We start from the raw sequence: 26650 nt of genomic DNA on the forward strand, positions 1-26650 counted from the left end.
AGCCTTTTTGATTTCTACTTGGTTAGATTTTAGTTCTTTTATTTCTCCAGAAAGGGTTTCTCTAATAACTTCCATGCTTTTTTCAAGCCCAGCTAATATCTTTATTTTTTTTTATTTTTATTTTTTTAAAGATTTTATTTATTTATTTGAGACAGAGAGAATGAGAGAGACAGAGAGCACATGAGAGCGGGGAGGGTCAGAGGGAGAAGCAGGCTCCCCGCCGAGCAGGGAGCCCGATGCGGGACTCGATCCTAGGACTCCAGGATCATGACCTGAGCCGAAGGCAGTCGCTTAACCAACTGAGCCACCCAGGCGCCCCCAGCTAATATCTTTAAAATCATGATTCTGAACTCTAGTTCCGACATCTTACTGATGTCCCTATTGATTAGGTCCCTGGAAGTTGGTACTGCCTCTTGTTCTTTTTGTTGAGGTGATTTTTTCCGTCTTGTCATTTTGTCCAGAGGAGAATAGATGAATGAGAGAACAAAATACTAACAGGGTAACAATGTCCTCAGAAAATATACACTAAACAAATCAGAAAAGACCTGAAACCTGGGGAAAAGAGAGGGAAAGAAAGAAAAGAGGAAAAAAAAGAGAAAAAGATAAAAACAAATAAAAACAAAACAAAAAAAATAGAATGTGATCAAATATGATCAGGCTGGTGCATAGATCAGTGCCACACACTAGATTTTGGATATATTTTGGTCTGTTAGAAGAAAGTGCCTCCAAAATTTTAAAGAAAGAAAAACTTACATATGTATAAAAATAAGGGTTAATATGATGAAGGGATGGAATATGACTTCCAGAAAGTGGTCACTTTTCTGTTCAGAGAGTTGTTGCTATTCTTTTCTTCGATCTCCTGTTGAGTTTGTAGGTGTTCAGAATGGTTTGATCCCTATCCAGCTGAATTCCTGGGACCAGATGAAATCCAGGTCTCCTACTCCTCCACCATCTTGCTCCTCTGATCCATACTGTGTCTTTATCTTCATCTTCCTATTACTGTACCATTCCCCACTGCCACGGGGCCCTTGCACAGCTGATTCCCTCTGTCACCATTGCCTGGACTCCTTACCTCCATCTCACTCACTCGTGTCCTTTGTTTGGTTCTTTTTTTTTTTTTTTTAAGATTTTATTTATTTGACAGAGTGAGACACAGCGAGAGAGGGAACACAAGCAGGGGGAGTGGGAGAGGGAGAAGCAGGCTTCCTGCTAAGCAGGGAGCCAGATGCAGGACTCCATCCCAGGACCCTGGGATCATGACCTGAGCCGAAGGCAGACACTGAACAACTGAGCCACCCAGGTACCCCAGTTCTTTCCTTAAGGTCATCTCAGCTCAGATATAACTTCTTCTGGGAAGCTTTCCTTGAAGTTCTCAATCAGATCAGATTTTTAGCTCTCTACCTCTCCCTACTCTACAACTTAGAATACCGTGGACTTTCTTTCATAACATCCCCTGTAAAACTTTTTATTTATCTGGGATTATTTCATCTGTCTCACTTAGTAGTCCGTATGCTCATGAAAGCCCAGACCACATCTGTTTTGCTTGGTTTGTTATAATTTACTTATCATCATTTTCCCATGTCATGCCTGACACAAGATAGACAATAAATATCTGCCAGTTGGTTGGTTGGTTGAATGAATGAATGAATGAATGACCAGAAAGCCAGTTAAAGCAGGGCAAGTGTGCCTAATCATGGTGATCTAGGACTTAGGCTCCCTTGCCTTTGCCCTGTTTCTTATTCTTTGAAAGGAGTTTTGGCATCCCCATCTCAGCCCAAGGAAGGCAGAGGCTGATGACTGATGAGCCCCAAAGCGATGCATTGACAGCTGTGTTAGGCTTATGAAGCACCTGAGAGCCTCTGAAGGCAAAAGCATGGCATTTAGTATGTTCCACTTGAGTGGGCACAGCTCCAACAGCAGGGATGAAATCTGCTGCCTTTGCCTCTTGGTACCCCTGTCTCCTGGTACAGAGGACCAAGCCCAGGGGCCTGCACTCACACCAGGGAGAGCAAGAGCGAGAGCTAGAGAGATCTTCCTAATACCTGACCGAGTACCCTAAAAGCATGACTCCTCTGTGAAGGCAGCCCTACTGATACAGCCGTCCCAACACTGTGGCTCCCTTCTTTCACCTGTTACATATGTGGGGAACATTGTCGTGAGCGGATAATGAGGAATACTTTCAGGCCAAAAGACCAGCATGAAAGACAGTGGACATCCAGACAGAACTTGAGAGGAGTTTTAAGTCACTGAAAGAGGTCCAAGTCCAGGCCCACAAAAGCACAGTGGTGAATACCAGACAGAAAGGGCGAGGCTGGGAGACTCAAGCAAGGGCGGCCCAAGTTGGACTTTTCTCAGGTGTGTGGGTAGATGCTGTAACTTATGGGGGTGAGGTAGAATCAGCTGAGATGTGAGTCTCCCCTCTGTGCTCTTGCCAGTGGTGACCCTTACCTGATGCCCACTCTGTCTCCACAAAGAACCCTAAACCTCTCTTTCTCAGTCTCTCAATCTCAATGCCCCTCCCTCCCTCTCTCCCGCTCTCCTCACTTTCTCTCTTCCTCCCTCCCCTCTTTCCCTCTCTCCCTCTTTCTCCTTCCATCTTCAATCTCTCCCTCCCTCTCTTTCTCAGAAATTCTATTGCTTGTTTTATTTCATGGCCAACCCAGTTAACCCTAACTACTCCGGATAATTCCCTCAGACACTTGTCCCAAACGATGTGAGTAGATTTTAAGGCAGTTTCTTCCTCTGTGCACATACCTAAGATTGGCTGGCAGCACCTGTGTTGAAAATCCAGAAAACATGGGAGAACTGACTAGAAACAGCACCGAGAAATTGACCAGTCTGATTTGTGCAAATGAAGGACAAGTCAGCAAGAATCGTTGACATTTATATTTATCAGCGAAGGGAATTCAAATAATTGCACAGTGTCTGGGCTTGTGGATAATTTGTCTTGTAGTTCCGGGTGGAGTTTCTTTCTCCCTCCCGAGGGGAGAATCCTTGCTCATGTCCTTCCTGAGAGTTAGCTGCCCTGCTGTGTGCCCCCCACACGATGCTTGGCCGGGCATAGATCAGAAGAGTAGGTCTTAGAGATTCATAGAATTTGAACTGCTTTTCCTTTCCCTGTGAATTAATCTTTTAAATGTCAGCATTTTAAACTTGGCCTTTTCAAAAAATATGGTACCATATGAACCTTACTTAATCGAAAATACTTTTTTTTTAGTTCAAAGAGTTTGTGTGTGTGTGTGGTTTCTGGGTTTTTTTTTTTTTTTTAGTTTTTTTTTTTTCCTTGAAAATGGGAAAAACTAACAAAACAAACAAGAAAAACTTGATAAAGGATAGGCTGCATGGGAAAGAGGCTGGTTTTTGTCAGTTGGGTCTAAGAAACTTTGTTCCTTAAGAATCTCTACTGTTATTCCAAAACAGTTTTCTTACAGGTCTGGAATTTTAGAAAGCAGACTTTTATCCTCCCTCTTCTTACCTCCCACTGGGAAATTTAGATTTGTATGATTCCAATCCAGCTGTAAAAGGGGGATTGCACGCCCTTCACAGCTGCATGGTTTTGACAGTCATTGATTTGGTCCAAATTTTTACAGAGGATTAATTAACTCACAAGTCTTATAACAACCCCTTGAGTGAAGACAGTAACGTATTATGATGCCCGTTTCATAGATGAGGTAACCGAAGCCCAAGGAGGCTGAATGACTTGCATGAAGTCATGCAGCTTGCTAATGGCACCCTGGGACTCAAGCCCGGAGGAACCATCTGTGCTTTATCCACCTATAATGAATGAAATGTAATTCCACAGAGATGGGTTCAAATCCTAGGTCTGCCCCTAACTAGCTGTGTTAACCTTGAACAGATAATTAAGTCTTTCCTGACTTCAGCTTCCCTACCAGTAAAATGGACAAATGTGGCCTGTTTTTCTCTCCCAGCTAAGATTCTGTGAAGAATAAAATATTATCATTTTTTATAGCACAAAATACTGAGTATAAAAGAATTAACCATCATTATCTTAAATAATAATAGTACTGAGCCCAATGTCCTATCAGGTGTGAGGCAAGGTGTCTTTTATCCTTCCTCTAACATGGTTAGGGAACCAGGAATAAGAAGAGGATTCCAGGGTCCTGGACACAAGGGAAGAGGTCTGTAACCATGTCAGGTAGGCTGAATCTTTAAAAAGCTGTGTGTGTACACCTTTTATTCATGGGGACGATAAGAGTGTAAACAGATCCCTCAGAGAAATTGAATATCCAATTGGAACGGATTATCAAAGACTTAGTTTTCCAAACCTTGAAACTTTTGGTGGTGGGTGCCCTTCAGATTTGGAGAACATCCATCTTGGTAAGCTCCTGTCTGCCAGGGAATGTCACAGGGATTCTGTCGAATGCAGACAGATGCTCCCAGCTGCAGGAGGGAGCCAGAGTCTGCCATTAGCCCTGAGCCAGGGGCCCAGGGGCGGGGACAAGACCCAGCCCCTGGGGCAGAAGCGGCAAGCACCGACTCCTCTTCTCTGATGTTGGGCTGTTTTTCAGGGTGATGTCCAGAGGACACTCATCCAAGTGGACTTTGGTGATGGCATTGCAGTGTCTTACGTCAACCTCAGCTCCATGGAAGATGGGATCAAGCACGTCTATCACAACGTGGGCATTTTCCGAGTGACCGTGCAGGTGGACAACAGTCTGGGCTCTGACAGCGCCGTCCTGTACTTACATGTAACTTGTATGTTATTACTGTTGTTGGTTTATGACCTATTTCAAATATCGTGTCCCTTTTAAAGTATAACCCAGAGCTTCCTGTCTAGAAGCAGCTCGCCAGTTATCTTTAAGGAGATGGGGAAGGAGGATAAGAGAGCCGAGTGGGGAGAAAGTAAAAAGAAAGTCAGGGAGTGGAGCTTGAATAATCCTAGAATTTGTGTTGCTTGAACTTGTTCTCATTGCACTTACTGTGCCTCTTCCAGGCATCTCTGACATGGCACCCCTGTGTCTGGCCACTGGCCGAGCTCTTTGATTGCACATGAGTTTGTCTTTTTCTAAGTCAGAAACATTTAAAAACAATCCCCACATATGGCTCAATCTAATACATTGAGAATGAGCGCAAGTGATGGAATTTCTTCCCATCTGATTATTCTTCTCTTCCCATGATACGTCTCACAGTAAATTACGCTTTTAGACTTTTGCTCCTTTTTTAAAGCGTTTCCTGGGCCTTTATCTGTGATGTGTGGTGTTAGAGGGAAAGTGGTGTTGAGAGAGGGAAAGAGCTGCATTGAGAAGGGTTGAAGCGTTTGTACCATCGAGGAATATGAAGGTGTAATAAGTATGATGAGGTCACGACAGCTCCTAAGTTGTGTGTGGAACAAACGTGCTTCATGAATGCCCCTGGCAGCAAGTGTGTGGGTGTCCCCAAACAGGCTTTGGGCATGTTTACGTTGCCACAGAAATGCTTTGCTTTAAAATGAAGGTAGCTACGTGAAACCCCAGTGACCTAATGGATAAGGTGCTGGCCTTCTACAATGAAAGCAGCTCCTTTTACCAATGGCCTTGTCCAGATTAATTCTAAATTCTAGGCCAAGAGCGTTAAGGCTGGCCATATTCCATGCCTCCCACCTGCCTCTTGCGCATTGAACGGCGTACAGAACATACCAACTAGATTCCTTTTTTCTTAAGCTGCTGTGGTCCAGTGGGAGGACAAGACTCTTTAGGGATTCCCCGGGTGATTGTTTATTACCGAGGATTCCTGCGGTATCGGTGATTCTTGATCTTTCTCTCCCACACACTCATGACAAATGTGCTTTGAAGAAACACATCCTCCCTTCTTTGGGTTTAAGCAAAGTTTTATAAGATTCACAGCCTGCACACTCCTCTTGCCTCTTTTCAGCTAAAGTTTATTAAGCAATTACTATGCGCCAAGCCTTGTGCTAAGCAAGCTCTTTGCATGTATGATCTCATTTCTCAAAACAACCTGATGAAGTAGGCACTGTTAGAAACCCTACTTTACAAAGAACAGTGGGGGCCAGAGAGCTTGAATAATGTATTTGAAATTGCGGACCTGCTATCTGGCAAAGCCAGGCTTCAGACTCAGGTCTACCCGTCTCTGGAATGCCAGCTCTTGATCCCCGAGGTCATTGTCAGTGCTGTCGGTGATGGAACTTGTCTCCAGCAGCCCTAGTCCCCTCCACCCCTTTGCAGATTGTCCCAAAGGAGCTTAAGCAACTCGCTAGGCAACTACGTAGGTTCAAGGCACATTTCAGAGGCCCCTCTGACGCCGCGGTGGCCCCTCCCCTCTCCAGGCTGTCCTGTATGGACTTTCTGGAGTTGCCTCCTACTAAGAAATAATCTTCCTTACTAAGGAATGGTCAGAAAATCTCTCAGAAATACATCACAAACATTGGTTATTGGTAGCCAAACTAACTTACGGCACAAACACCAGTACGTTTGCTGGGAATGACCGCCTACCTAGCAGCCTCTCATTTTCCATGGCTTATTCTGTAAGGGGAGGATTTTTGTTTGAGAGCTGCTCTCCTGAAGAATTACAGTAATTTTAGTCCATATCTTGTATATGTATGAAACATCTACCGCACTCTAACCACATGTGAATCCTGATTTCAAATTCAGCAGCTTTTTGGTCTCCGTTTCTCAGACTCTCCCGTAGATCACCCACACCTTGCCCTCCTGGTCACCCTTTGGATTCGTCCTCGCCCCCAAAAATGATCGTATCCCTTGAGGGCTAGTTCCCTACCCTGGCCCTCTGCCAGGTTTACTTGACCCTGGGAAGGAAACCAGCACAGAGATCAAAGGTTGCTGATGCCAGGACTTCTAAAAGAAATAAGCTTCTTTTTCACTTTTTTTTTTTTTTTTTTTTGTCTTCTCTTTAGCCGAGTTGAGGGGCTCAGCAGTGTGACTTTTACCATAGGGGCAGATGCTTTGTAAGGGGAAGTTTTGTGGTCTGATTTTAATTTTGTTAGGCTCATCTTGGGTTCAGTGTTCGGATAAGCATACTTCATATAATGGAACCCCTTTCTAAGCCTGACCTTGGCCATAAGAATTAAGTCTTTCATACTAACTCTGTCGAAGCAGGACTCTGCCTCGCACAATGATGGGCATAGCTTTCCGAAGGAGAAAGCAGAGATTGGAGAAGGACCTTGTCTTTGATGCTATTTTACACTAAGAGGAAGTCAGAACAAGACCATAAGTGATTAAGATTCCCCCAAATCTCAAACCTGAAAGGGATCATGGCAATTTTTGGTGCTGCAGTCCCAGGGCCTGGGGGCAGGGCAGGGGGTATTCTTTGTAGAAAAAACAAATGAACACTGGCCTGGGTTAGGAGTGGTTAGGTGCAGATGCTGGCCTGAACTCCTGGCCAAGTCACTCCATTTCTCTGAGCCTAGGTTTTCTCCTCTGTCATGTGAGAAGGCACATCTTGTTTCTCAAAGGTTCCTTCAAGCAAAATATGCTGTGACCCGTCAGCTAGTAAAGCTTGCCTTTCCATTATCACAAAGCAGTGCGTGTGTTTCTACTTAGTGGGTTCGGAGCAGCAACTCTTAGCTCATTTTCCACGCCTGCCCTCTGCCTCTGTCACCAGGACCCCTCCCCTTGCCTGGAATTCTCCCCCATTGCCTGACTTGATGGTATACTCTCTCTCTCCTCTCCAGGTCAGAAAGGTGATTTGATTCCAAATCAGAGGGCTTTGTTTTTTGTTTTTGGGGTTTTTTTAAAAGATTTTATTTATTTATTTGCGAGAGAGAGAATGAGAGACAGAGAGCATGAGAAGGAGGAGGGTCAGAGGGAGAAGCAGACTCCCTGCTGAGCAGGGAGCCCGATGCGGGACTCGATCCCGGGACTCCAGGATCGTGACCTGAGCCGAAGGCCAGAGGGCTTTGTTTTGTTTTTGTTTTTGTTTTTTTTAATATGGGTTTGCAAAGGTCATCAGAAACAGATGGAGATGATGTGCCTGCTCTGATGTTCCCAGGCGTGGACCAGCCGTTCTCACTGGGAGGCTGGGTCATCTGTTGTACCCTGACAGTTGGAAAGTCCTTGGGGACAGGATTTACTGCGCTCTGCTAGTTGGCAAACAAACGCGACACATGGCGCAGCCAGTGTTGCCTTCGGCCGGTGGGGCAGGCGGCAGAATTTAGAGGACATGCAGATTTCTGCTCAGAAGGCTGCCCCATCTCAGCCAGTCTCGCAGAAAAAAGTCACTGAAAACTATGCAAATTTGCAGAATGGGAGGTTTGAAAAAGCAAAAAACGATGAGACAGATTTCCTAGTTCTTCCCAAATCTCCCCAATTACCTCCATACACAGGTGCCATTTGCAGATGTCTTTCTGTTCCTGTGTTAGAGTGACTGTTTTCTTGAAAACCCACGCAGCTTTGCAACTTTTCACGTGATTATTATATTGGCCAACAAACGGCAGACTTGGGTTTTGTAAAGTGTGGTTTAACGAGTCACCTGCCCCAGAATTACATGATAAAAATAGAGTGAGTGTCCTAGGCCTCATCCCAGACCTGCTATATTGGAATTCCTAGAAGTGTGCATCATAATCTGCCTTGAACAGATTAGTATAATCCTTTTGCACACTGAAGTTTAAGGAACTCCGTTTTAGGATCTCATCTTCATACTTTGAACAACTTTTATTTCTTCTAGAGTATTTTTCACATTTCAGACAAACAAAAGAGACTGTCTCCAAAACAAATGGCAGGGACAGTCCAGAGCAAGCGTTACAGGTGTGTGTATGCACACGCACACGCGCGTGCACACACGCACACACACACACACACGATGTTCAGCCTCACAAACGTCAGCTGCTTCCTGTAGCACATTAGGGCTAAGCAAGGAAAGAGGGAGACCCAATTCCACAGGCAATTTCCCAGTTCCCTCACCCACCTTGCCAGGAAGATTCATATGGAGTGATGCAGCGCCACCCGCTGTCCCTTTTGTGCATCACAGGCACCTGTCTGCTGGAGCCACATCTGCTGGCTTGTTCAGCTCTGGATTTAGTGCAGCCAGCCAGCTGGGGGCCTCCAGGGGCTGGAGTGGTACTTCCGCAGCTCAGCTCGCGTAGTGCAGACTGCACCCTCTGTACGTAGAAGAGATGCTTAAAAGATAGGCTTTTCGGCAGCAGGAACTAGGTGTGTTAAGCACCTGAAAAGTAAATGAGTACAAGAGGACAAAGCAGGAATATGAAAGGTAAATTGCGCACATTTGAATGAATGTGTAATGTGCATACCTGCAAGAATGAACTCCTACAAACACACCTATGCATACTTCAGGGCCGACTAGCCGATATGCTGCGAGTCCTGAATCCTTCTTAGATCTCATTGGCTCCCACTCTTTCCCTCCATTTCTCACCTGCAGCCACCTGGGCTTTCTTGCTGTTCCTCAAACATGGCAAGCAAACCTCCTCCTCAAGGTCTTTGCACTTGCCCTGCCCTCACCCTGGAGCATCACGAAGAGTATGTGGTGCACTCCTTCACTTCATTCAGGTCACTGCTCACATGGCATTTCTCCTGAGAGACAAAACCAGCACTCTATCACCTACCCCCGCTGTATGTGTTCAGTGCCCGCCTCCCCCAATAAGACATGAGCTCCACCAAGTAGCAGGTGTCTCCAGCACCTAGAATAATGCCTGACATGTGGCAGCCCTCTGAAACTGTTGAATGAATTAATGACCACATTTCCCGAAGAAGATTCCATTTTTGCCATTAACAGGACACACAGACACCATCCTTACTTTGAAGGTCAGACTTTAAAAAAATATTCAGTACTCATATGTGAGAGAGACACAGAAAATGAACCCCTTTAGGATGGAACCAGCATGCTTAAGAGAGTTTATGTAGTCCTTGTATTCTAGCTGAGTCACTCTCCTCCAATCAGGGGAGTCAGAAAGAATATTCCAGAAGCCTGGTCACTGGGCCTGAGATTCAAAGGCTGACAGGTGCCCTGAGAGAGGAGTCTATGCCGCGGCCTCAGGGCAGAACAAGGCAGAACCTGCTGGAGCAAACTGAGTGATAGGAAACAGGAGAGCCATGTAAGAAATGAGAGCACGTGTAAAGTGCAATACGGGAGAGATCTTTTTGAGCCTTTGTCAGCTGGCCAGAGCATGGGCTTTAAAATCAAACTGCTTCGGCCCACACCCTGGAATTGATGTTTCCTAGCTGCGTGACCTTGGGAGAGTCATTGTCCTCTGTTTGTTCATCTCTAGATGGAAATGATAGTCGTGCCTACATCGTGAGGTTGTTGTGAGGAGCAAATGAGAATGAAGAGAGTCATTAGCAGAATATGTGGCACATGGTCATCATTCAGTAGATGCTGCCCTTTTTTAGCACATTGAACCGTTCTGACTTATGAACAACTACTACTTATCATATGGCTTATAAGCCAGAAAATCAATTCTATTCTATATGCTGGTCACCAAGCCTCTAATTCTCTAAAGAGAGAGAAGCATAGACAAAAGCAGCAACAAGAAATTGCACCATCTATTCACCTACCCAACAAACATTCGATTATCTGCTACATCTCAGGAACTATGCTAGTCTTTAGATACAAAGATAGATGTGAAACACTCTTACCCTCCGAAAGTTTGCAGCCTGTGTTCTCTGTCTCACAAATTTTAGATCAATTTGTGTTAACTATCATCATCATCATTAGGTAGTGGGAATTTTAATTTCGAACAAGTAGTATGATCAACCTGGCTTTCTAAAAAATCACTCTCACAACAGTTTGTAGTGTGAGAAGATACAGAGTCATTGCCATATGTGGTATGAATGTATAATGTGCATACATGTAAGAATGAACTCATATAAACACACATATGCATACTTCAGAGCCTACAAAACAATATGCTATGTGTCCTGAATCCCTCTTAGATCTCATTGGCTCCCACTGTTTCCCTCCATCTCTCTATGCAGCCGCTTGGGCTTTCTTTCTATTCTGCAAACATGGAGAACCACCTCGCCCTCAAGATCTTTGCACTTGCTCTACCCTGACCTTGGACTATATGTTTTATTCTGGGGGCTGAGGACCCTGGCACTTGGTGCAACTAATTATTACTGAGGAAGGCACACACTGAACACATAGAGCAGGAGGGTGGATTAGCTTGGGGGCAGGTCGGAGGCAGGAAAATTGGTACGGCTCATGACAGTCCAGCTGTATGAGCTAGGGAAGGATTGGGGACGGTGAGAGGAGCTCTCACTCAGAGATAGTTACGAAACCAAGCCAGTGGTTTCCAGCATAGAATGGGTGGCAAGGAATAAGGAATCCAGACTGACTTTATGCTTCTGGGCTGGTCCCCTGGATAAACATTGGTTTCCATTCATCAAGACATGGAGAATAGAAAATGGGCAGGGGGGAATAATGAATTTCTTAGGAACATCTGGCTCCTAATTGAGTCCCGAGTCAAGTAGGTGGTTTTTGAGTTATGAGCATGTAGTTTATTGTTGAAGGTCAGGGTGTGGATGAGATTACTCCGCAGAACAGTATATGGAGGGGGAAAAAGGCCAAAGTCAGTACTGTAGGAAACACATTTAAAGATCTAGAAGAAGAGGTGGTGATTAAACTAGGTGGAAAGGTACCACTTTCTTCTCCACCTCATGGAATAATGGTGGGATGACAGATTTTTGCCACGTTCACTTCAGAGGAAACTGCATTTTTGCCTAGGAGAAGTGACTCAAAGGGAAGACCAAGGGTCAGAGGAAGGTTCCTACTTGTTCTCTCTGAAGAGAGAACTCATAGCTTTGTGGGTTTGTGCATCTGATCAAGGCTTCTCTCTAATGGATCTCCATAGGTAGAATCATCCCCTTTTTTAGTTGAGCACATCCAGAGAACCACAAAGCTGTCTCTACCTGCTCATGCATACTTGACCCTGAACAAACTGAACTCAACACCAAACAGTTTGAACCAGGTGGTGTTACATATACTCCTGCAGAGAGATACACACACTCTCACACACAAACACACAGATTTACACATATACAGATCTTGGAAACCCCAACAAAGAGTCAAGGATAATGACATCTAGAATGGTTTGAGGATTTGTGCCGTAACCACCACCCCCTGCCCCCACGGCCACACACATGGAGTCCGTGAGGTTTTCATCATCCTGGTTTACCACCACGGATACAATCTCTTAGAAAGACTTTGCATCTTCCTGTGAATCCTCATATTATGCCTCTTCATTTAAGGAATTCATAAATTACTTGTAAGTTTTTAAAGTTTTACACATAAATAACTCAGGTTTTAGGTCTGGCAGAAAGATCAGTAAATGGAAAATATTGAGACACAGTGGGTCACAAGATAGCTTTTCTCCAAAGTAGGGAAAGCCCCTTAGCACTTTCCTCAGGCAGTATGACTGTGATGTTTTGGAGGCTTCCAGAACAAATATGTATTCTCTTCAGAGCAGGGAAGGTGAAGCAGAGAAAGCTCTTCCTTCTCTATGCCTCGTCTTTTCTCTTGTGCCTCAGGTCCCCTGGAGCATGTACACCTGTCTCTTCCCTTTGTCACCACAAAGAACAAAGAGGTCAACGCAACAGCAGTGCTGTGGCCCAGCCAAGTGGGCACCCTTACTTACGTGTGGTGGTACGGAAACATCACGGAGGTGGGTCAGCCTTCCATGCAGCATCTAGCTGCAGCTCCGCTCAAACTGGCTGAAGGGAGAAAGGGAAGGAAAGGGCTTATGTAACTCAAGAGTCCAGGGGTAGTCCTGGCTTCGGGCACAGCAGGCTCATAGTGCTCCAGTAATCTCATCAGTGTGTTCCCTCTGTCCCTCTGTCTCTCTCTCACACTCCACCCCTGCCCCTCACCTGTGCCTTCCTCCATGTTACCTTCTTCTCCAACTGCCCTTCCCTTTGCAGAGACCTTAGCAGCAGCCCGAGCTTTATATTCTCACAGCTAAGCAGAGAAAATGAACAGAAGTCCCAGGATGGAGTATCATTGACCAAGCCTTCCCAGTGCTCGGGGTAGAAAGAGAGGTGTTGAAGTCAGCCTTCTTGGAACCACATGGACCAAGAGAAGGGGGAAAATGCCCCCCCCAAAAAAACAGTAGATACCAGACAGTCAAAAGCAACAAATACTTATTACAGCCCGGCCCCCAGGCCCCCTGAATCGGACGTGGTCGCTCCTTTCTCTCAGCTTTACCCTTTCTCTTTTCCCAAAACATGCCCTGCGATCAAAAGTCAGCAGCAACTTTAAAAGTGGCAGAGACCTTAAACCTCATTTACTCTAAGGCCTTCATTTTACAGATGATAAAGTCAGGAGGACACACGTGAAGGGCTTTCCTCCCGCCTCGTTCAGCTGCTTCACGTGGAGGCCGGATCCAAGGCCTTCCCATGCCCACATGTATTTTCCTTCCCCTGATGCCAGGCTGCCAGGTCCGTTTTGAACTTCCTCCATTCTCAGAGATTACAGTTTGCTTCCAAATGTCAGTTAAGGCAGTCCGGGTGAAGGCCTCCCCAAAGGGCACTGGCATGAGCTGCTCAGGATGAGAAAGCTTCGTCTTCCTCCAGCAGAACCGCTCTCTTGCACTTGGTGATTTTGCTCTTCAAATAGAGTGTATCTTATTCTGACGCCAATCTTTTTCTACCCCAGAGCTGAACATTGGCTTTAACTGGAGTCATGATTTTTGAACAGGCCCAGGGAGGAAACCTCCCCTGACCCCAGACCTGCTACATGCCTGGCAAGGGAAGGAAATGCTCACCTCTACTGCTAATTTAACTCCTCTGAAAAGAAGCTTTTTTTAATTTCTTCTGAAACTCTGCAGGTAAATGTGGCCTAAATTGGGCCCACTACCCACAGTGGTGGAGGAGAAATCTAAGTTATTTGCCTAAAAGCTCGTGCTAGAAGATGAATGTACTAAACTTTTTTCTATGTCTCCTTTTTTTTTTTTTTAACGTTTTTTAACCTGACAGCAGCAAACCAAATTCTCAACAGATTACATCGAGTAGGCTTCTTATGCTGGGCGTTGGTCTTCCCTCTGCTATACAGGGAGTTGGTTACATGAATTTAGATTTTTTAATTAATTAAGAAAAGACAGGAAAGAAATGTTTGTGCGGAATGAGTTGAGGGAGGTCATTAGGCTAATCATCTTTTCCTCCAGGACCCCGGCGTCCGATTCTATCACAGGCACGACTCCAAATTGTATTTTTTTTTCAGTCCTCAAACCACTGTCCAATTAGTACTTGTTTCCATAGCAGCTACTTCCAGAAACAGCTGATAGGGCTTCTTAGAGGAACCAAGCCAAACAAGGCCACTCCAGTCTAACGAGGACAGTTTTGGTGTCCATGGTTGCTGTATTCCATCGGAATATTCTATGAATCGTACCCCTGGTGATGACCAACTGGAAGCTTAGAGATTTTCAGTGACTGCTGCCTACATCCGGATTAACATGAGCTGCCTGTGTGGGTCCAATCTGAGTATTTCTTTGTATTAAGAGACCTGCCTGTTACGAGTAGGTTGCAGGTAGAGAGATCTGTCCCGCCAGCAAGCAAGACCTATCCATCTCCCCAGCCCTGAATCAGGATAACACCAGAAGAGAGGTGTCCTAGTCACAGGGAATGGGCAGAGTCGCTTGGGGTCATGGCTCTAATAACGCTTTTCTGGTCCGGACTGGAGATGATGGGCAAGCAGATGGAGCCAGTTGCATGGGGCACCCCGGGAAGAGCCTGTGCTGATTTAAGTGGCTGGTTGGTGGCTCGGAGCTCACGGCTGTCTCATCGGTGTCTGGCCAGCTGTCCCCTCACTCTGTGCCCTCCCCTGTTTCAGCCTCTGATCACCTTGGAGGGAAGCATATCATTCAAGTTTACTTCGGAAGGGATGAACACCATCACAGTGCAGGTCTCAGCTGGGAACGCCATCCTGCAAGACACGAAGACCATCGCGGTGTATGGTGAGTGCCTGTGTGCATGGGCCCCTGGCTGGCCCCACGCTTAGGGCGGTAGGGTGCTTGTAGGCTACCAGAGACCACCAGGCCTCCACCCAGAGAACAGAGGCTGGTGGTGGAGAAAGAGCTGAGTCAGGTCTGGTCTCCTCCCTTGGGGGAAATGTGGTTTCACCAGCACAGTTATGGCCCCAAGACCCCCAGAGCCTTTATTGGTTTGTGTTCTGAAATGGCTCTTCTACTCTCACTCACCTGAAGTGGGATAGAATGAGCTTCATTACACGTAAAGCTGATTCATTCCATTTGGTATTTTGGCAGTGTTTGAATAACAAAAACCCATTATAAAAGAAAATAGTTAATATTGAGGCTTTTTTAAAATTCAACTTTAAGATTCTTGATTATTAAGAACAATATACCAATATCTATATATTCTGAAAATCTCTCCCTCAAATATGTATCATCAAAAAAAAAAACAAAAACAAAAACCGACTCTGCTGGATGAAAAGCAATGAAGGGCCACACAAGCAGATGTCTCGTATCATCCTAGATTGGATATTAGTTTAAACAAACAGCTGTACAGAACAATCTTCTAATTGGTTGGGAAGTTGAATATAGTCAGTATTGCATGGAGTGAAAGTTTACTGAAGTGGAAAGGTAGGATCATTGACTGAAAATGCGGAATTAAAAACAGTTTATACAAATTGATCTCATTTTGGTAATTTTTGTCTGCAGAGAAAGATAGGTATGCACTGAGTGTTATTAGTGGATGATAAAAACGTGAAGTGTATTTATTGCTCATATCAAAATGGTACATATGCATCATGGAAAGTTAAAATTTAAAACAACAAGAATTAAAAAGAAGTTAGGAAAGGTAAATGATGTGCAGAGACAGAGCAAAAGGGAGGGATGGAGGGAGGAAGGGATAGAGACAGAGAGAGACAGAGAGAAACTAGCTAGTGGTCCAAATAATATCAATTGCCCCAGTCCCAGAATTATTTGGTTCTGATGCAGATTCTGCTTTTCATTGCTCATCTTGCCAACTGGACCTTCAAATTCAAAAAGTAATTTGTAAGGAACTTTGAACAAGTCTGAGGACACTATTCTTCGAATGCCCTATGAATCGTATTAGATTCATAATGTTTCTTCCCTCCTCCCCTCCCCTGCCCACTGCCCCCCACCCCCAACTGCCTGCAAGAGGCTTGAGAAGTCCAAACAGTAACTGAAAGCAAACCAGGGCTGTGGTTTTCCTAACAAGGTCCCGTCAATGAGGAGACCTCTCAGCCAGGTGGACAAAATGGAGGAGAGCTTCTGCTTCTTTTTCTTCTGCATCTCCTTTCTGTACTCTGGGAATGCACTGAATCCTCACAACAACCCTAGCAAAGGGTAGGTGATGTTATTACTCTTGTTCCTTCAGCAGGGCAGGTAACTTGCCCCAGCTTATATGTGGCGGAGCTGGGCTTCTAACCCAGCCCATCTAGACCCAGGGCCCATGCTCTGTAATGACCCCACTAACCAGTTCTCATGGCTATTCCATGTGAGGCTCTCCCTCTCCTCTCTCTCCTCTCTCTCCTTCCTGGCTGTCATGGGCATCACGACCCATGACTCCCCACACGTGTCCTCTTGGTTAAGCCAATCAGCAGCCTCATCAAAACCATGGAGAGAATGTTAAACCTAGAAGGTCTTTGGGCTTATGTGGCCCATCCCATCATCTCCCAAAGAGGAAATTGTAGCTCAGAAGTGGGAAATCTCTGGTTTCAAGTCATCCTGCTCTTCAGTGACAGCTCCAGTAATAATAATAACAGCGACGGTAGTGATAGAAATTAACATTGACAAAGCCCTTACTAGGATCTCTTCTAAGCACTCGATAAATATATTTCCTTGAATCCTCTGAGCAGACTTATGAGAAATATGCTATTTTTACTCCTATTTTGCAAATGAGAAAATATGAAATAACTATAAGAAACAGAGCCTAGGAATTGAATCCAGAAGGAGTGTCTCTAACCACCTCGCACTCCCTCGCCAGGCTTACCTATTCCTCTTCTAAAATGTCTTGAACAGTGTCATCCAAGAGTGGATCACTCTCCATCCAGTGAGTTACCTTCACTAAAAACGGTCTCTTCATCCAAAGCTTGAGCAAGGAAGTGGTCTTCCCTCCCCTAACCAAATTTCTGAGCAAACATCCTTAATTTGTCTTCAGTTAGATGAAGTGTCAGTTTCATATATATCACTAGAACATTTTAATGACACGTGTGACCTATTAAAGACAAATTATATCACACGGAGTTCAACGGGCAAGATTGAACTCCACTGAAACAAAAGTTGAATATTTTTAAACCCTGGGATGACCTAATGGAAAAGTACTGGAGGAATTTGGGGGTGAGGGGATTATCAATGTGATTAGACCATCCGTGTTTGTTAATTGTGCTTCTGGAAATTAGGCTCCTACCCTCCAGGAGACAGAGGGCCTTTCTTCCTTCCTCCTTTTCTTTCCTTTTCTTTCCTTGCTCTCATAGTATACATGGTAATAGTATATCGATCTTATTCTTTTATTGAGATACAGTCGACCTACAACATTATATTAGTCTCAGATGTACAACATAATGATTCAGTGTTTGCATATATTGTGAAATGATCACCACAAATCTAGTGACCCTCCAGCTCTGTATGTAGTTACCATTCTTTTTTCCCTTGTGATGAGAACTTTTAAGATCTACTCTCTTAAGAATTTTCAAACTTCCAGTACCGTATTAATAATTATAGTCACCATGCTGTGACTTACTTTATTTTATATCTAGAAGTCTGTACCTTTTGACCCTTTCACCCATTTTGCCCACCTTCCAACCCCTGCCTCTAGCAACCACCAATCCTCCGTATCTGAGGTTTTGCTTTTTATTTTGTTTTTGGATTCCACATATAAGTGAGATCATACAGTATTTGCCTTTCTCTGTCTGACATACTCCACTTAGCACAAGTCCCTCAGCGTGCTTCCATGCTGTCACCAATGGCAGGATTTCTCTCTTTTATGGCTAAATAATATTCCATTGTATGTCTATACCACACTTTCTTTATCCATTCATCTGTCTATGGACAATTAGGTCATTTCCATATCTTGGCTATTGTGAATAATGCAGCAGTGAACGTGGGGAGGCAGATACCTCTTCAAGTTAGTATTTTTGTTTCTTTCTAGTAAATACGCAGAAGGGGAGTTCCTAGATGATATGGTAGTTCTATTTTTAATTTTTTGAGGAACCTCCGTACTCTTTTTCTATCTTTCTTGATGGTTACATTTCAAAGAGATGCCTCCCAGGTTCCTGAGAGACACATTCCTGGGTTGGAGAAGGTGTGTATCTCAGAAGAGCAGAGAAGAAATTTACAATTGCAGGTTTTCTAAAGTAAATGCTCTAAGTAAAGAGACATCAGAGACCTGCAGTCAGGAAGAAACTTGTCTAAAATTTAGTTAAGCTGAGGGGAACAGTAAGGCCCTCATGGTCAGACTGCAGGAAGCATTATATTTGGGAAATTGACAGGGGAAAAACTGTCCACCCAAAGCCACGAAATAAACTGCAGGAAAGAAAATCTAGTTAATCTAGTTTGCATTGTTTTCCTTAATTTGCTTCAGGGCACGGGTTTGCTTTTAAATACAAAAAAGAGAATGTAAATGTGTAGAATTCATCTGCATCAGCAGCTGCAAATACACACACACACACACACACACACAAATATAGTTGGCCCTTGAGTAACACAGGTTTGAAATGCAAGGGTCCGCTTATACATGGATTTTTTTGTACTGTACATTTACAGTACAGGACTATAACTGTATTTTCTCTTATGATTTTGTTAATAACATTTTCTTTTCTCTAGTTTTACTTTATTGTAAGAATACTGTATATGAAAACTAACATACAAAATATGTGTTAATTGACTCTGTTATCAGTAAGTCTCCTGGTCCACAGTATGCTATTAGTAGTTAAGCTTTTGGGGAGTCAAAAATTAAATATGGGTTTTCAACTACCAGGGTGAGGGATGGCATCCTAAACTACACATGGTTCAAAGCTCAACTGTGTGTGTGTGTGTGTGTTTATTACTGGTATTTACCTTTTTTAGTGCTCCCACATGCACCTGTTTATTGAGTAAACTTAAGTATAACACTCCTGTGTCCTGCTACTGAGCTTGCTAAGTTATTACAGAGAGAGCCACATTATTTTTCTATTTGTGTCTTTTTATTAAGATAAACAGCTTCCCTTGTAGATGAAGTTTCTACAGTTGGGTAAGAGGTTCAGGGAAAGTGAAAATGACATCAATTTATATCTTTAAAGTGAAAAGTTAGGACTCAGTGGCTGATTCCTTGGGTACTCCCATTTACCATGTTACTAATTAAGGTGAATTTCATTATTCTACATCAGAACTGAAGTGATGTTCACATAGGTGACCAGTGTCTCATAAAATAGTCAAGCTGTGAAAAATACATCTTTGAAATAGGCTGACTGCCATAATACACCCCCTGTAATTTAAGAGTCTTCAAACCCTGCATCTGATAAGTCTTTAGCATTGTTAGGAAATGTGCAAGTGGGCTTTTATGTCTCCTGAATGTATAATCAGCATTACGGATATCACTGAGCCCCTACTGAAACATGAAGACATGCTTTAAACAAGAAAGAAATGTTTGTTGAATAAGTAAATGCATAAATTACAGAGAGCCTCCAGTGTTATGTATTTATTTATTTAACAAATTTATTAAATGACTAGCTAATAATTGAAAACCTACCATTTGCTGGGTACCATCTCACGGGGCCAGGAACACAGCCTTCCTGTCCTCATTGACCTTATGTCTCAGTGTGGGAGACAGACAGTAAAAACAAAAGAATTTAAGTGGCAAGGAGTGCGAAGATGACAAATAGGGTCATATGATGAAGGGTATCTGAGGTAGCAGAAAGGAGGGTAACTCAGTTTGCTAGTGGCCGAGTTTCTCCTGGGAGAGACTGATGGGTGATGAGAAGGAGCCGACTGTGCCATATCTGGAGAGTGGAATGTGCTCATGAGGGAAGGAGCATGGCAGCCCGGAGGGGTCCTGGAGCACAGAGGAGCGTGGAGTAGGCAGAAGGGAAATTCGGCCCCGGGTTCTATGGGATGATGAAGGCCATAGTGAAGAAGCTGATTTTTTTTTTTTTTTTTTCCTAAAAGCCACTAGCAGGTGTTAGGGTGGTGACATGACCCGACTTGTCCGGGGCTGAGTTCCCCAGGGCTGGGCTCTGAAACCCATCACTGTCTTGGGCCAAGGCCACGCCTCTCAGGTGCTGACCACAGCCACTGACCGAATGTGACAGGCATATGAAGGCAGACTCATCCCTGGCACACAGGGGACTCCTCCATCACTGCCGTGGGTCAAGGACTCCCTGACAGTCCTGCCGGACCTTCCCCACGTTTCAGGGCGGTCACCAAGCCTCCCTCCCTTCCACAGGTGTCACGTATGCATCTCAGTGCTGCAGTGCTCCCTCGCTCCTCAGCCTCCCCATCTTCTCCTCCTAACACCCTTGCTTTTGCAATCCCATCCTACTTTCGGGAGGACCAAGATGAACTCAGAGGCTTCAAAGACAATTAACAAATTCTTTGAGTTAAGGAGTTTAAAATTCCATGAAGTAAAACTTCCATACAAGCAAAACATAGCAACAGAATGACTCTGGTAATAATTATAATCATGTAATCATATAACAATTATAAAATCATATAATGATAATGGGAATGTGTGCAAGACACAGTAGTGCCATGGAGAGAGAGCGTTGAACCATGGCGGGGGAGAGTATGCCGTCGCTGAGTGCTCGAACTAGAGCTTGAACGCTGTGTGCGTGGCAGAGAGAAAGGATGCGCATTCTGTGGGAGGGACAGTGTGTGCAGAGGCCCAGGGTCAGAAGCCTGCGGTGCATCCAGGGCACTCCGGGGCTCTAGTGTCCTCGAGGGCTCAGTATAGAACCGGGACCAGTGGGCAGAGGCTGCAGAGCGAGGCATGGGCCAGACCTACGGCTCTGGTTTAGAAAATGAGGGCTGGGAGAGACGTAGGTTTCAGATGGAATAGCAGATTTGTCTTCTAGAAGGCTGTCTTTGGCGAGTGGGGAGGAAAAGGGCCCTTTGTCAGGGCTTTGCATGCAATATATAACACACTTTCGAGGAACCTATTGGACTTTGCGTAATCACCCTACTGTTGTATCCCCAGAGGAATTCCGATCCCTTCGCCTGTCCTTCTCTCCGAACCTGGATGACTACAACCCTGATATCCCTGAGTGGAGGAGGGACATCAGCCGAGTCATCAAAAAATCCCTGGTGGAAGTGAGTGCAGACAGTTCCTTCTCTCGCCGGAGCACATTCTCTCTCTGTCCTCCAGGAGCTGCACGGGGAGGGACCCTTGGGCCAAGAGTGGCCAGGAAATAGCTGGAGCCCATGGGAGGTCTTCTGGCCACCTGCTGTCTGCACTGCTGATCCCCACATGGGCAGGCACAGCGTAGGTGCTCTGGGTGGGGTGATGAAACTGGGAGCAAACACACGGTCCTTGAGCCTCACGAAACTCTTCTTCCACTCAGAGGAGAAACACATGGAAATTTGTGACCGTCCTCTTCATACGGCAGGGCTCGTGCTCAGGTCACTAGCAAGTGCAAAATCAGCCACCGTGCCCAATACTGAAGGGGCACGGCGAGAATGCAGTTCACGAGAGCAGCCCTGGGCTCCAGCCTCGCAGGCGTGAGCACTCAGCACGTGATGATCAGTCCTCTCTCTCTGTCCCTGTTCTTTCAAAGGCATGTCTCTGCTGCTCACAGCCCCAAGAGGAAGGGATCATTGCAGGCAAAGCAACTGAGGTTCAGAGAGGTTAAATAACTTGCTTAGGTCTCACAGCTGGTGAGTGATGAAGGTAGTGAATTGAAGCAAAAGGTCTGAGTCCAGGGTCTGGGTTTGTACGTGTGAAACACGGCCCCCTGTGGTTTCTGGGAGAACAGCAAGGTGGTGAGGTTTATCGCTGTCTGAGTAAGTATCACTGACAGTTTGAGAAAACACTTTCTTTTAGACACATCACCCCCTGCAAACATACAATTTCATGAGTGAACAGAGGAATGGAATATCTGCTCGTGGAGCTGCTCGGATTTATTGTACAAACCCAGAAAATCAGAGATGAGCTCCCTCTCCCCAGGGCATCTTCTTAGCCTAACAGGAAAATCCGTGTAGGGTGTTTTATACATTGTCTCCGGGACCCAGCACATGATGCCTTGTGACACAAAGTGCTGATGGGATAAAGGCATTCAGGTACCGCCTGCTCAGAAAACAGATCTCACATCCAGCCTGTTGGCAAAGGGCTGGCCTTCCCCATACTCAGGCCATTATCTGTGTTGATATTGATTTAGCACTTACAGTACTCCCATACTCTTCTCAGTGCTTTGCATTTTTTAGCACATTTAATCACAAAAGAAGTAGCGTATTATGTAGCTACTATAATCATTCCCATTTTACAGATGAGGAAACTGAACATAGAGACTTAAGGCGCTCTGGCCACGGCCACACTGTTAAAAGTGAAGCTCTGGAGTCAGACTGCCCTTGTGGTTTCCTAACCTCTCCATTCTATGGCCATCCTTTGCTTTCTCCCGTGGAAAAACAGGGATACATGGAACAGTGGGGTGGAGAATGCTGTCTTCATGCACCTCTGCTGCATAAATGCCGCCTTACCTTTGTCTTCATGACTCAGCGTCCACGACTGCCGTGTGGCTAAACATTAGGGCCACCAGGGGGCGCATCAACTAGCCCCGAGGCCTCGCTGGAATAGATCCTTCTGCCCTTGGAGCTGTTTGTCCCTGGTGTGACTATGGGTTTCTCTCCTCTGCTGTCCAAGAGTGAGGACTTACACCCCTCAATGAGTCCACATCCCCCTGCCTTCCACCTGTAGTGTTCTAGGGATCTATGACCCTATAGACCTCCCAGGTAGCTGCCCGATTCCCCCAGGTGATTTATCAACCAAGCATTAGCCCTGCAGTGACCAATCTGCCAGGCATCATTCTCTTCACATTGATAGTCTAGGGATCACATCCCCTGGGCCTCTACCTTTCCACCAGCTGTCCAGAAGGCTAGAAATTACTGCTTATCAATATTTCCAGGCTGCCGCATAGCATAATCAGCTAAACGCAGAATAAACCGTTTGGCTCCACGTCTCTCAGGACAGGGTGTGATAGCGTGGAGGGGTTGATCCCTTACAGTTTCCCACCCTGTCTTTGAGATGAGTAGTTACACTTGACTACTTCCTTAAGCCCTGAGGTACCTACTGTCAAGCGGACTCAAATAAACCCTACAAGAGGTACAACTTGAGGTCAATATATTTGCAGTTTTCTTCCTTTTTACTGTGTAACAGAATGGGATATAAAAGCAGTTACCTTTACCTCATCAAATGGGGTTTTTCTATTGAATTTCACAATGAAATCTTTAATCAGATATCATTCAATCAACATTTTCATACACAATGAGGATGATTCAGATATAATCTCTGAGTTTAAAATCTGGGAGGGCCATAAAACAGTACGTTAGCTGTGACCCAGGCTACTGAGTGCTAAGTATCAGGCGAAGGGAGGCTGAAGAAGGGCTTCATGGTCAGACCCAAGTTCCAAGCTCAGCGTCCCCATGCACTACCTAGATGGCCTTAAGCCACTGTTGAACCTTCTTGCATCTGCCATCTGTCCCGCAGAAAGAGAGATGCTGCACCCACCTCCCGCAGGGAGAAATCACTGTCTTAGCCCCTGGAAGTGCCATGGGCGCAGGCTCCAGCTGCCTTACCCTGTGTCATGTCCCTTTCCATGAGGCTCACGTCCTGCCTGCCTGCTTGCCCACCCCACCCACCGTGTCTTCCTGCCGCCCTACTGCCCGCGAGTACTCCATGCATCCTTACCACCTTCTCCTGTAGAACTTACGTGAGCTTCTGTCTCTCCCTCAGGCCACCGGGGTCCCAGGCCAGCACATCCTGGTGGCGGTGCTCCCTGGCTTACCCACCGCCGCTGAGCTCTTTGTCTTGCCCTATCAGGATCCGACTGGAGAAAACAAACGGTCGGCTGAGGACCTAGAGCAGGTGAGTCCCCCAGGTGATACTCAGCTTCCACAGAAGTCTGAGCCACACCCCCGCTGGTACCAGACCCCCCAGCACGGCAGCTCTGAGGGATCCCAGCTTGAGGGTGAGGGCGCTGGCTGTTTGTGGTCTTCTGTTTCTCACCCATAATCTGCGGATCCTAACTACAGCTTCACCGCCAAACATGCGCAAGCGTGGGCATTGCAGGTGGTAGCTGACCTCCTCAGAATGTACCTCCACGCTGTAGAACAGAGGGCTTACGGTGAATTAGATCAATCCATGGGCAAACTGTCCAAGATAGTAAGTGGGGAAAAAGCATGTGGCTGAATAATACATGGAAGTTGAACCCATTTATTCCTTTTCTGACTTTCATCACAAGAATGTCATTAGAATCAAATGATATGCGATGCATGATACTGTTTTTAAAAGGTATGACTTTTATACATATCATAAATCCTCTGTATCACCACCATGCTAAGATGACCTGATTTGTGTTTCTAATAAATGAAGTAATACTGGCTCCAGACCACCTTTGCTGGCTGTGTGGGGTCCATCTTTTCTTCATGTCTACCACCTTCTGGAGTAATAGATTCTGTGTGTGTGTGTGTGTGTGTGTGTCCTGCCCCCTTCCATCTCTGTTATCCCCCTCTCCTCCTTTTAACTTCAAAGGAGTCTTTAATCTTGTGTAGTGAGAATGATTATTATATTGTTCTACTTTCTCTTCCTCTTCCTCCCATTTTCCTTCCCCTTTCCCTTTTTCTTCATCATCGTTCAGTTAAAATCATCAGTCTTGGTCTGGTTACCCCATCAGAAACTGCATGATTTTGGTTTCTCAGTGCTTTCTGGCAGAAAGATTAAAAATAGGATTCTTCTCAGACTCTGAATAAATATTGGCTTTTTCCCCTCCAGTACGTGGAGTTTTTCACTTTGCTTAGAATGAGTCTGTAATCTAGTCACATGATCTCTCGTCTTTGAAGATGGCTTGAGAACCTCCTATGACAGCCTTATTAACAACAACCCCGAATTACAGCATGGCCCACCTCCTAGTACACACGTTCCTTTCAACTGCACTTTCTCACTTGGCAGAAGGCTCACCTCTGTAATTTTCTCCATGTGCAAGTAATGAAGAACAAAGCTGTCCTGGAAAGCCCTGTTGAACTCCATCTCCTAGTGAACTGCGATTGAAGAGCCCACAGCAGGTCGTCCATTGGATTTGCATCTGACTCCACCCGGCCCTGGTACTCAGCTTCCCATTATTTTCCACAAATTATTATCTGCACCTGCAACTTTGTGGGAGAACGAAATGGAAGGCTTCTTATCCCAGCACTGCTGAGAACCTGCAAGGGAGGTAGATGAGTATCTAAGGCTTGAGGTATGAGCATGTGCAGTCATTCTTCCTCTGGAAATCGTATCAGTCTTCCAGATCATAACCTTTTCAAGTATGGAAGAGAGTCCACACTTAGAGCCAGCCAATTTCCAAGGCATCACATCATCTGGGCATCCCTGTTTCTCATGCTTTCCATTTTTTTTTTTTCTAAAAGTATCATATTTTTTAGATGTTTTCTTGAGAAATGTGGGAAGAAGAGGGGTATGTTCTGTAAAGTTTCTTTTGCTTGTGTAAGAATGTATCTTGTTTTGACTCTTTTCTCTGGAGCTCTTGTTTCCCTTCATTCTCTCTCATCCGACTACCCCCCACTCAACATTCTGAGAGTTGAGTAACTGTCTCTGAGGCCGCCGGCTGTCACTGATGAACCATTTTGTCAGGTTTGAAGGCTGTGTGACTTAGCATTTGGCACACATTGTAGGGAGAACAGCCATTTCATTAGAAAGAACACAGGAGTGGGGCACCTGGGTGGCTCACTCAGTTAAGGGTCTGACTTCAGCTCAGATCATGATCTCAGTATCCTGGGATGGAGCCCCACATCAGGCCCCACATTCAGTGGGGCATCTGCTTCTCTCTCTCCCTTTGCCCCTCCTCCCACTTGTGCCCTCTCTCTCTCTCTCTCAAATAAATAAATAAAATCTTAAATAAGAACACAGGAATGGAGAAATAAAAACCAAATTTCTAGTTTTAGCTTTAATATCCATTGTATCATTTATAGATAAAGTAAGTTAGGAGTAGGAAAGTCATGTAAGTCAGCCAAAGTGAGGCAATCTATAATACCCATTTCATAGGGCAAGAGAACATTCAAGAAATGACATGCAAAGTACTTGGCTCCTAGTAAATGCTCAGTAAGTGGTACATAGATTCTGGATACATTTGTGGCAATCTCGAGATAGGAAGAGGATATATGGAAATGCAAAAGGGAAGTTTAAGCTTGTGAAAGAGACTATTTGGTATAGTCAAGGGCACATATTGGAAGCAAGAGGCTGGCAGGAGTAAGAAGAAGATGACTGCATGAAATTATACAAAATCGAGAAGAGAACGAGAACAGTAAGAAACAGAAGGGATGTGCATGAGTTGACTACACAGGAGTGAGGGAGCCCCATCTGAGTTTTCATGTGGATTTGCAGCATGAAGGAAAACAAGCTACCAGGCTAGCATTGTACGTCTGTTTAAAGAAATTGCAAGTGCATCCACCTTATCTAGGACTCTAACCAAACAAATGCCAAACTAGGCACATAAGAAATGCGTGTCTTTGTCGTGGCGAATATTCTTACCCTGATTTAAAACGTGCAGTAATGAAATCAACATATAAAAC

The 26650-nt window shown here is 45.1% G+C and overlaps 1 protein-coding gene across 1 annotated transcript in view; it reads left to right on the forward strand.

Annotated features, from left to right (window-relative positions):
* The window catches only part of SORCS1 (sortilin related VPS10 domain containing receptor 1), a 107988-nt gene that overhangs the window by 56207 nt on the left and 25131 nt on the right, over window positions 1-26650 (forward strand). The window contains exons 13-17 of the mRNA XM_081823576.1: window positions 4530-4716; window positions 12453-12586; window positions 14749-14872; window positions 21072-21184; window positions 23820-23951. Coding sequence (XP_081679702.1) covers window positions 4530-4716; window positions 12453-12586; window positions 14749-14872; window positions 21072-21184; window positions 23820-23951 — 690 coding nt within the window. The remainder of the gene's footprint in view (window positions 1-4529; window positions 4717-12452; window positions 12587-14748; window positions 14873-21071; window positions 21185-23819; window positions 23952-26650) is intronic.

This window comes from Leptonychotes weddellii, chromosome 6, assembly GCF_054177405.1.
Source record: "Leptonychotes weddellii isolate Sample4059 chromosome 6, ASM5417740v2, whole genome shotgun sequence".
Taxonomy (NCBI): Eukaryota; Metazoa; Chordata; class Mammalia; order Carnivora; family Phocidae; genus Leptonychotes; species Leptonychotes weddellii.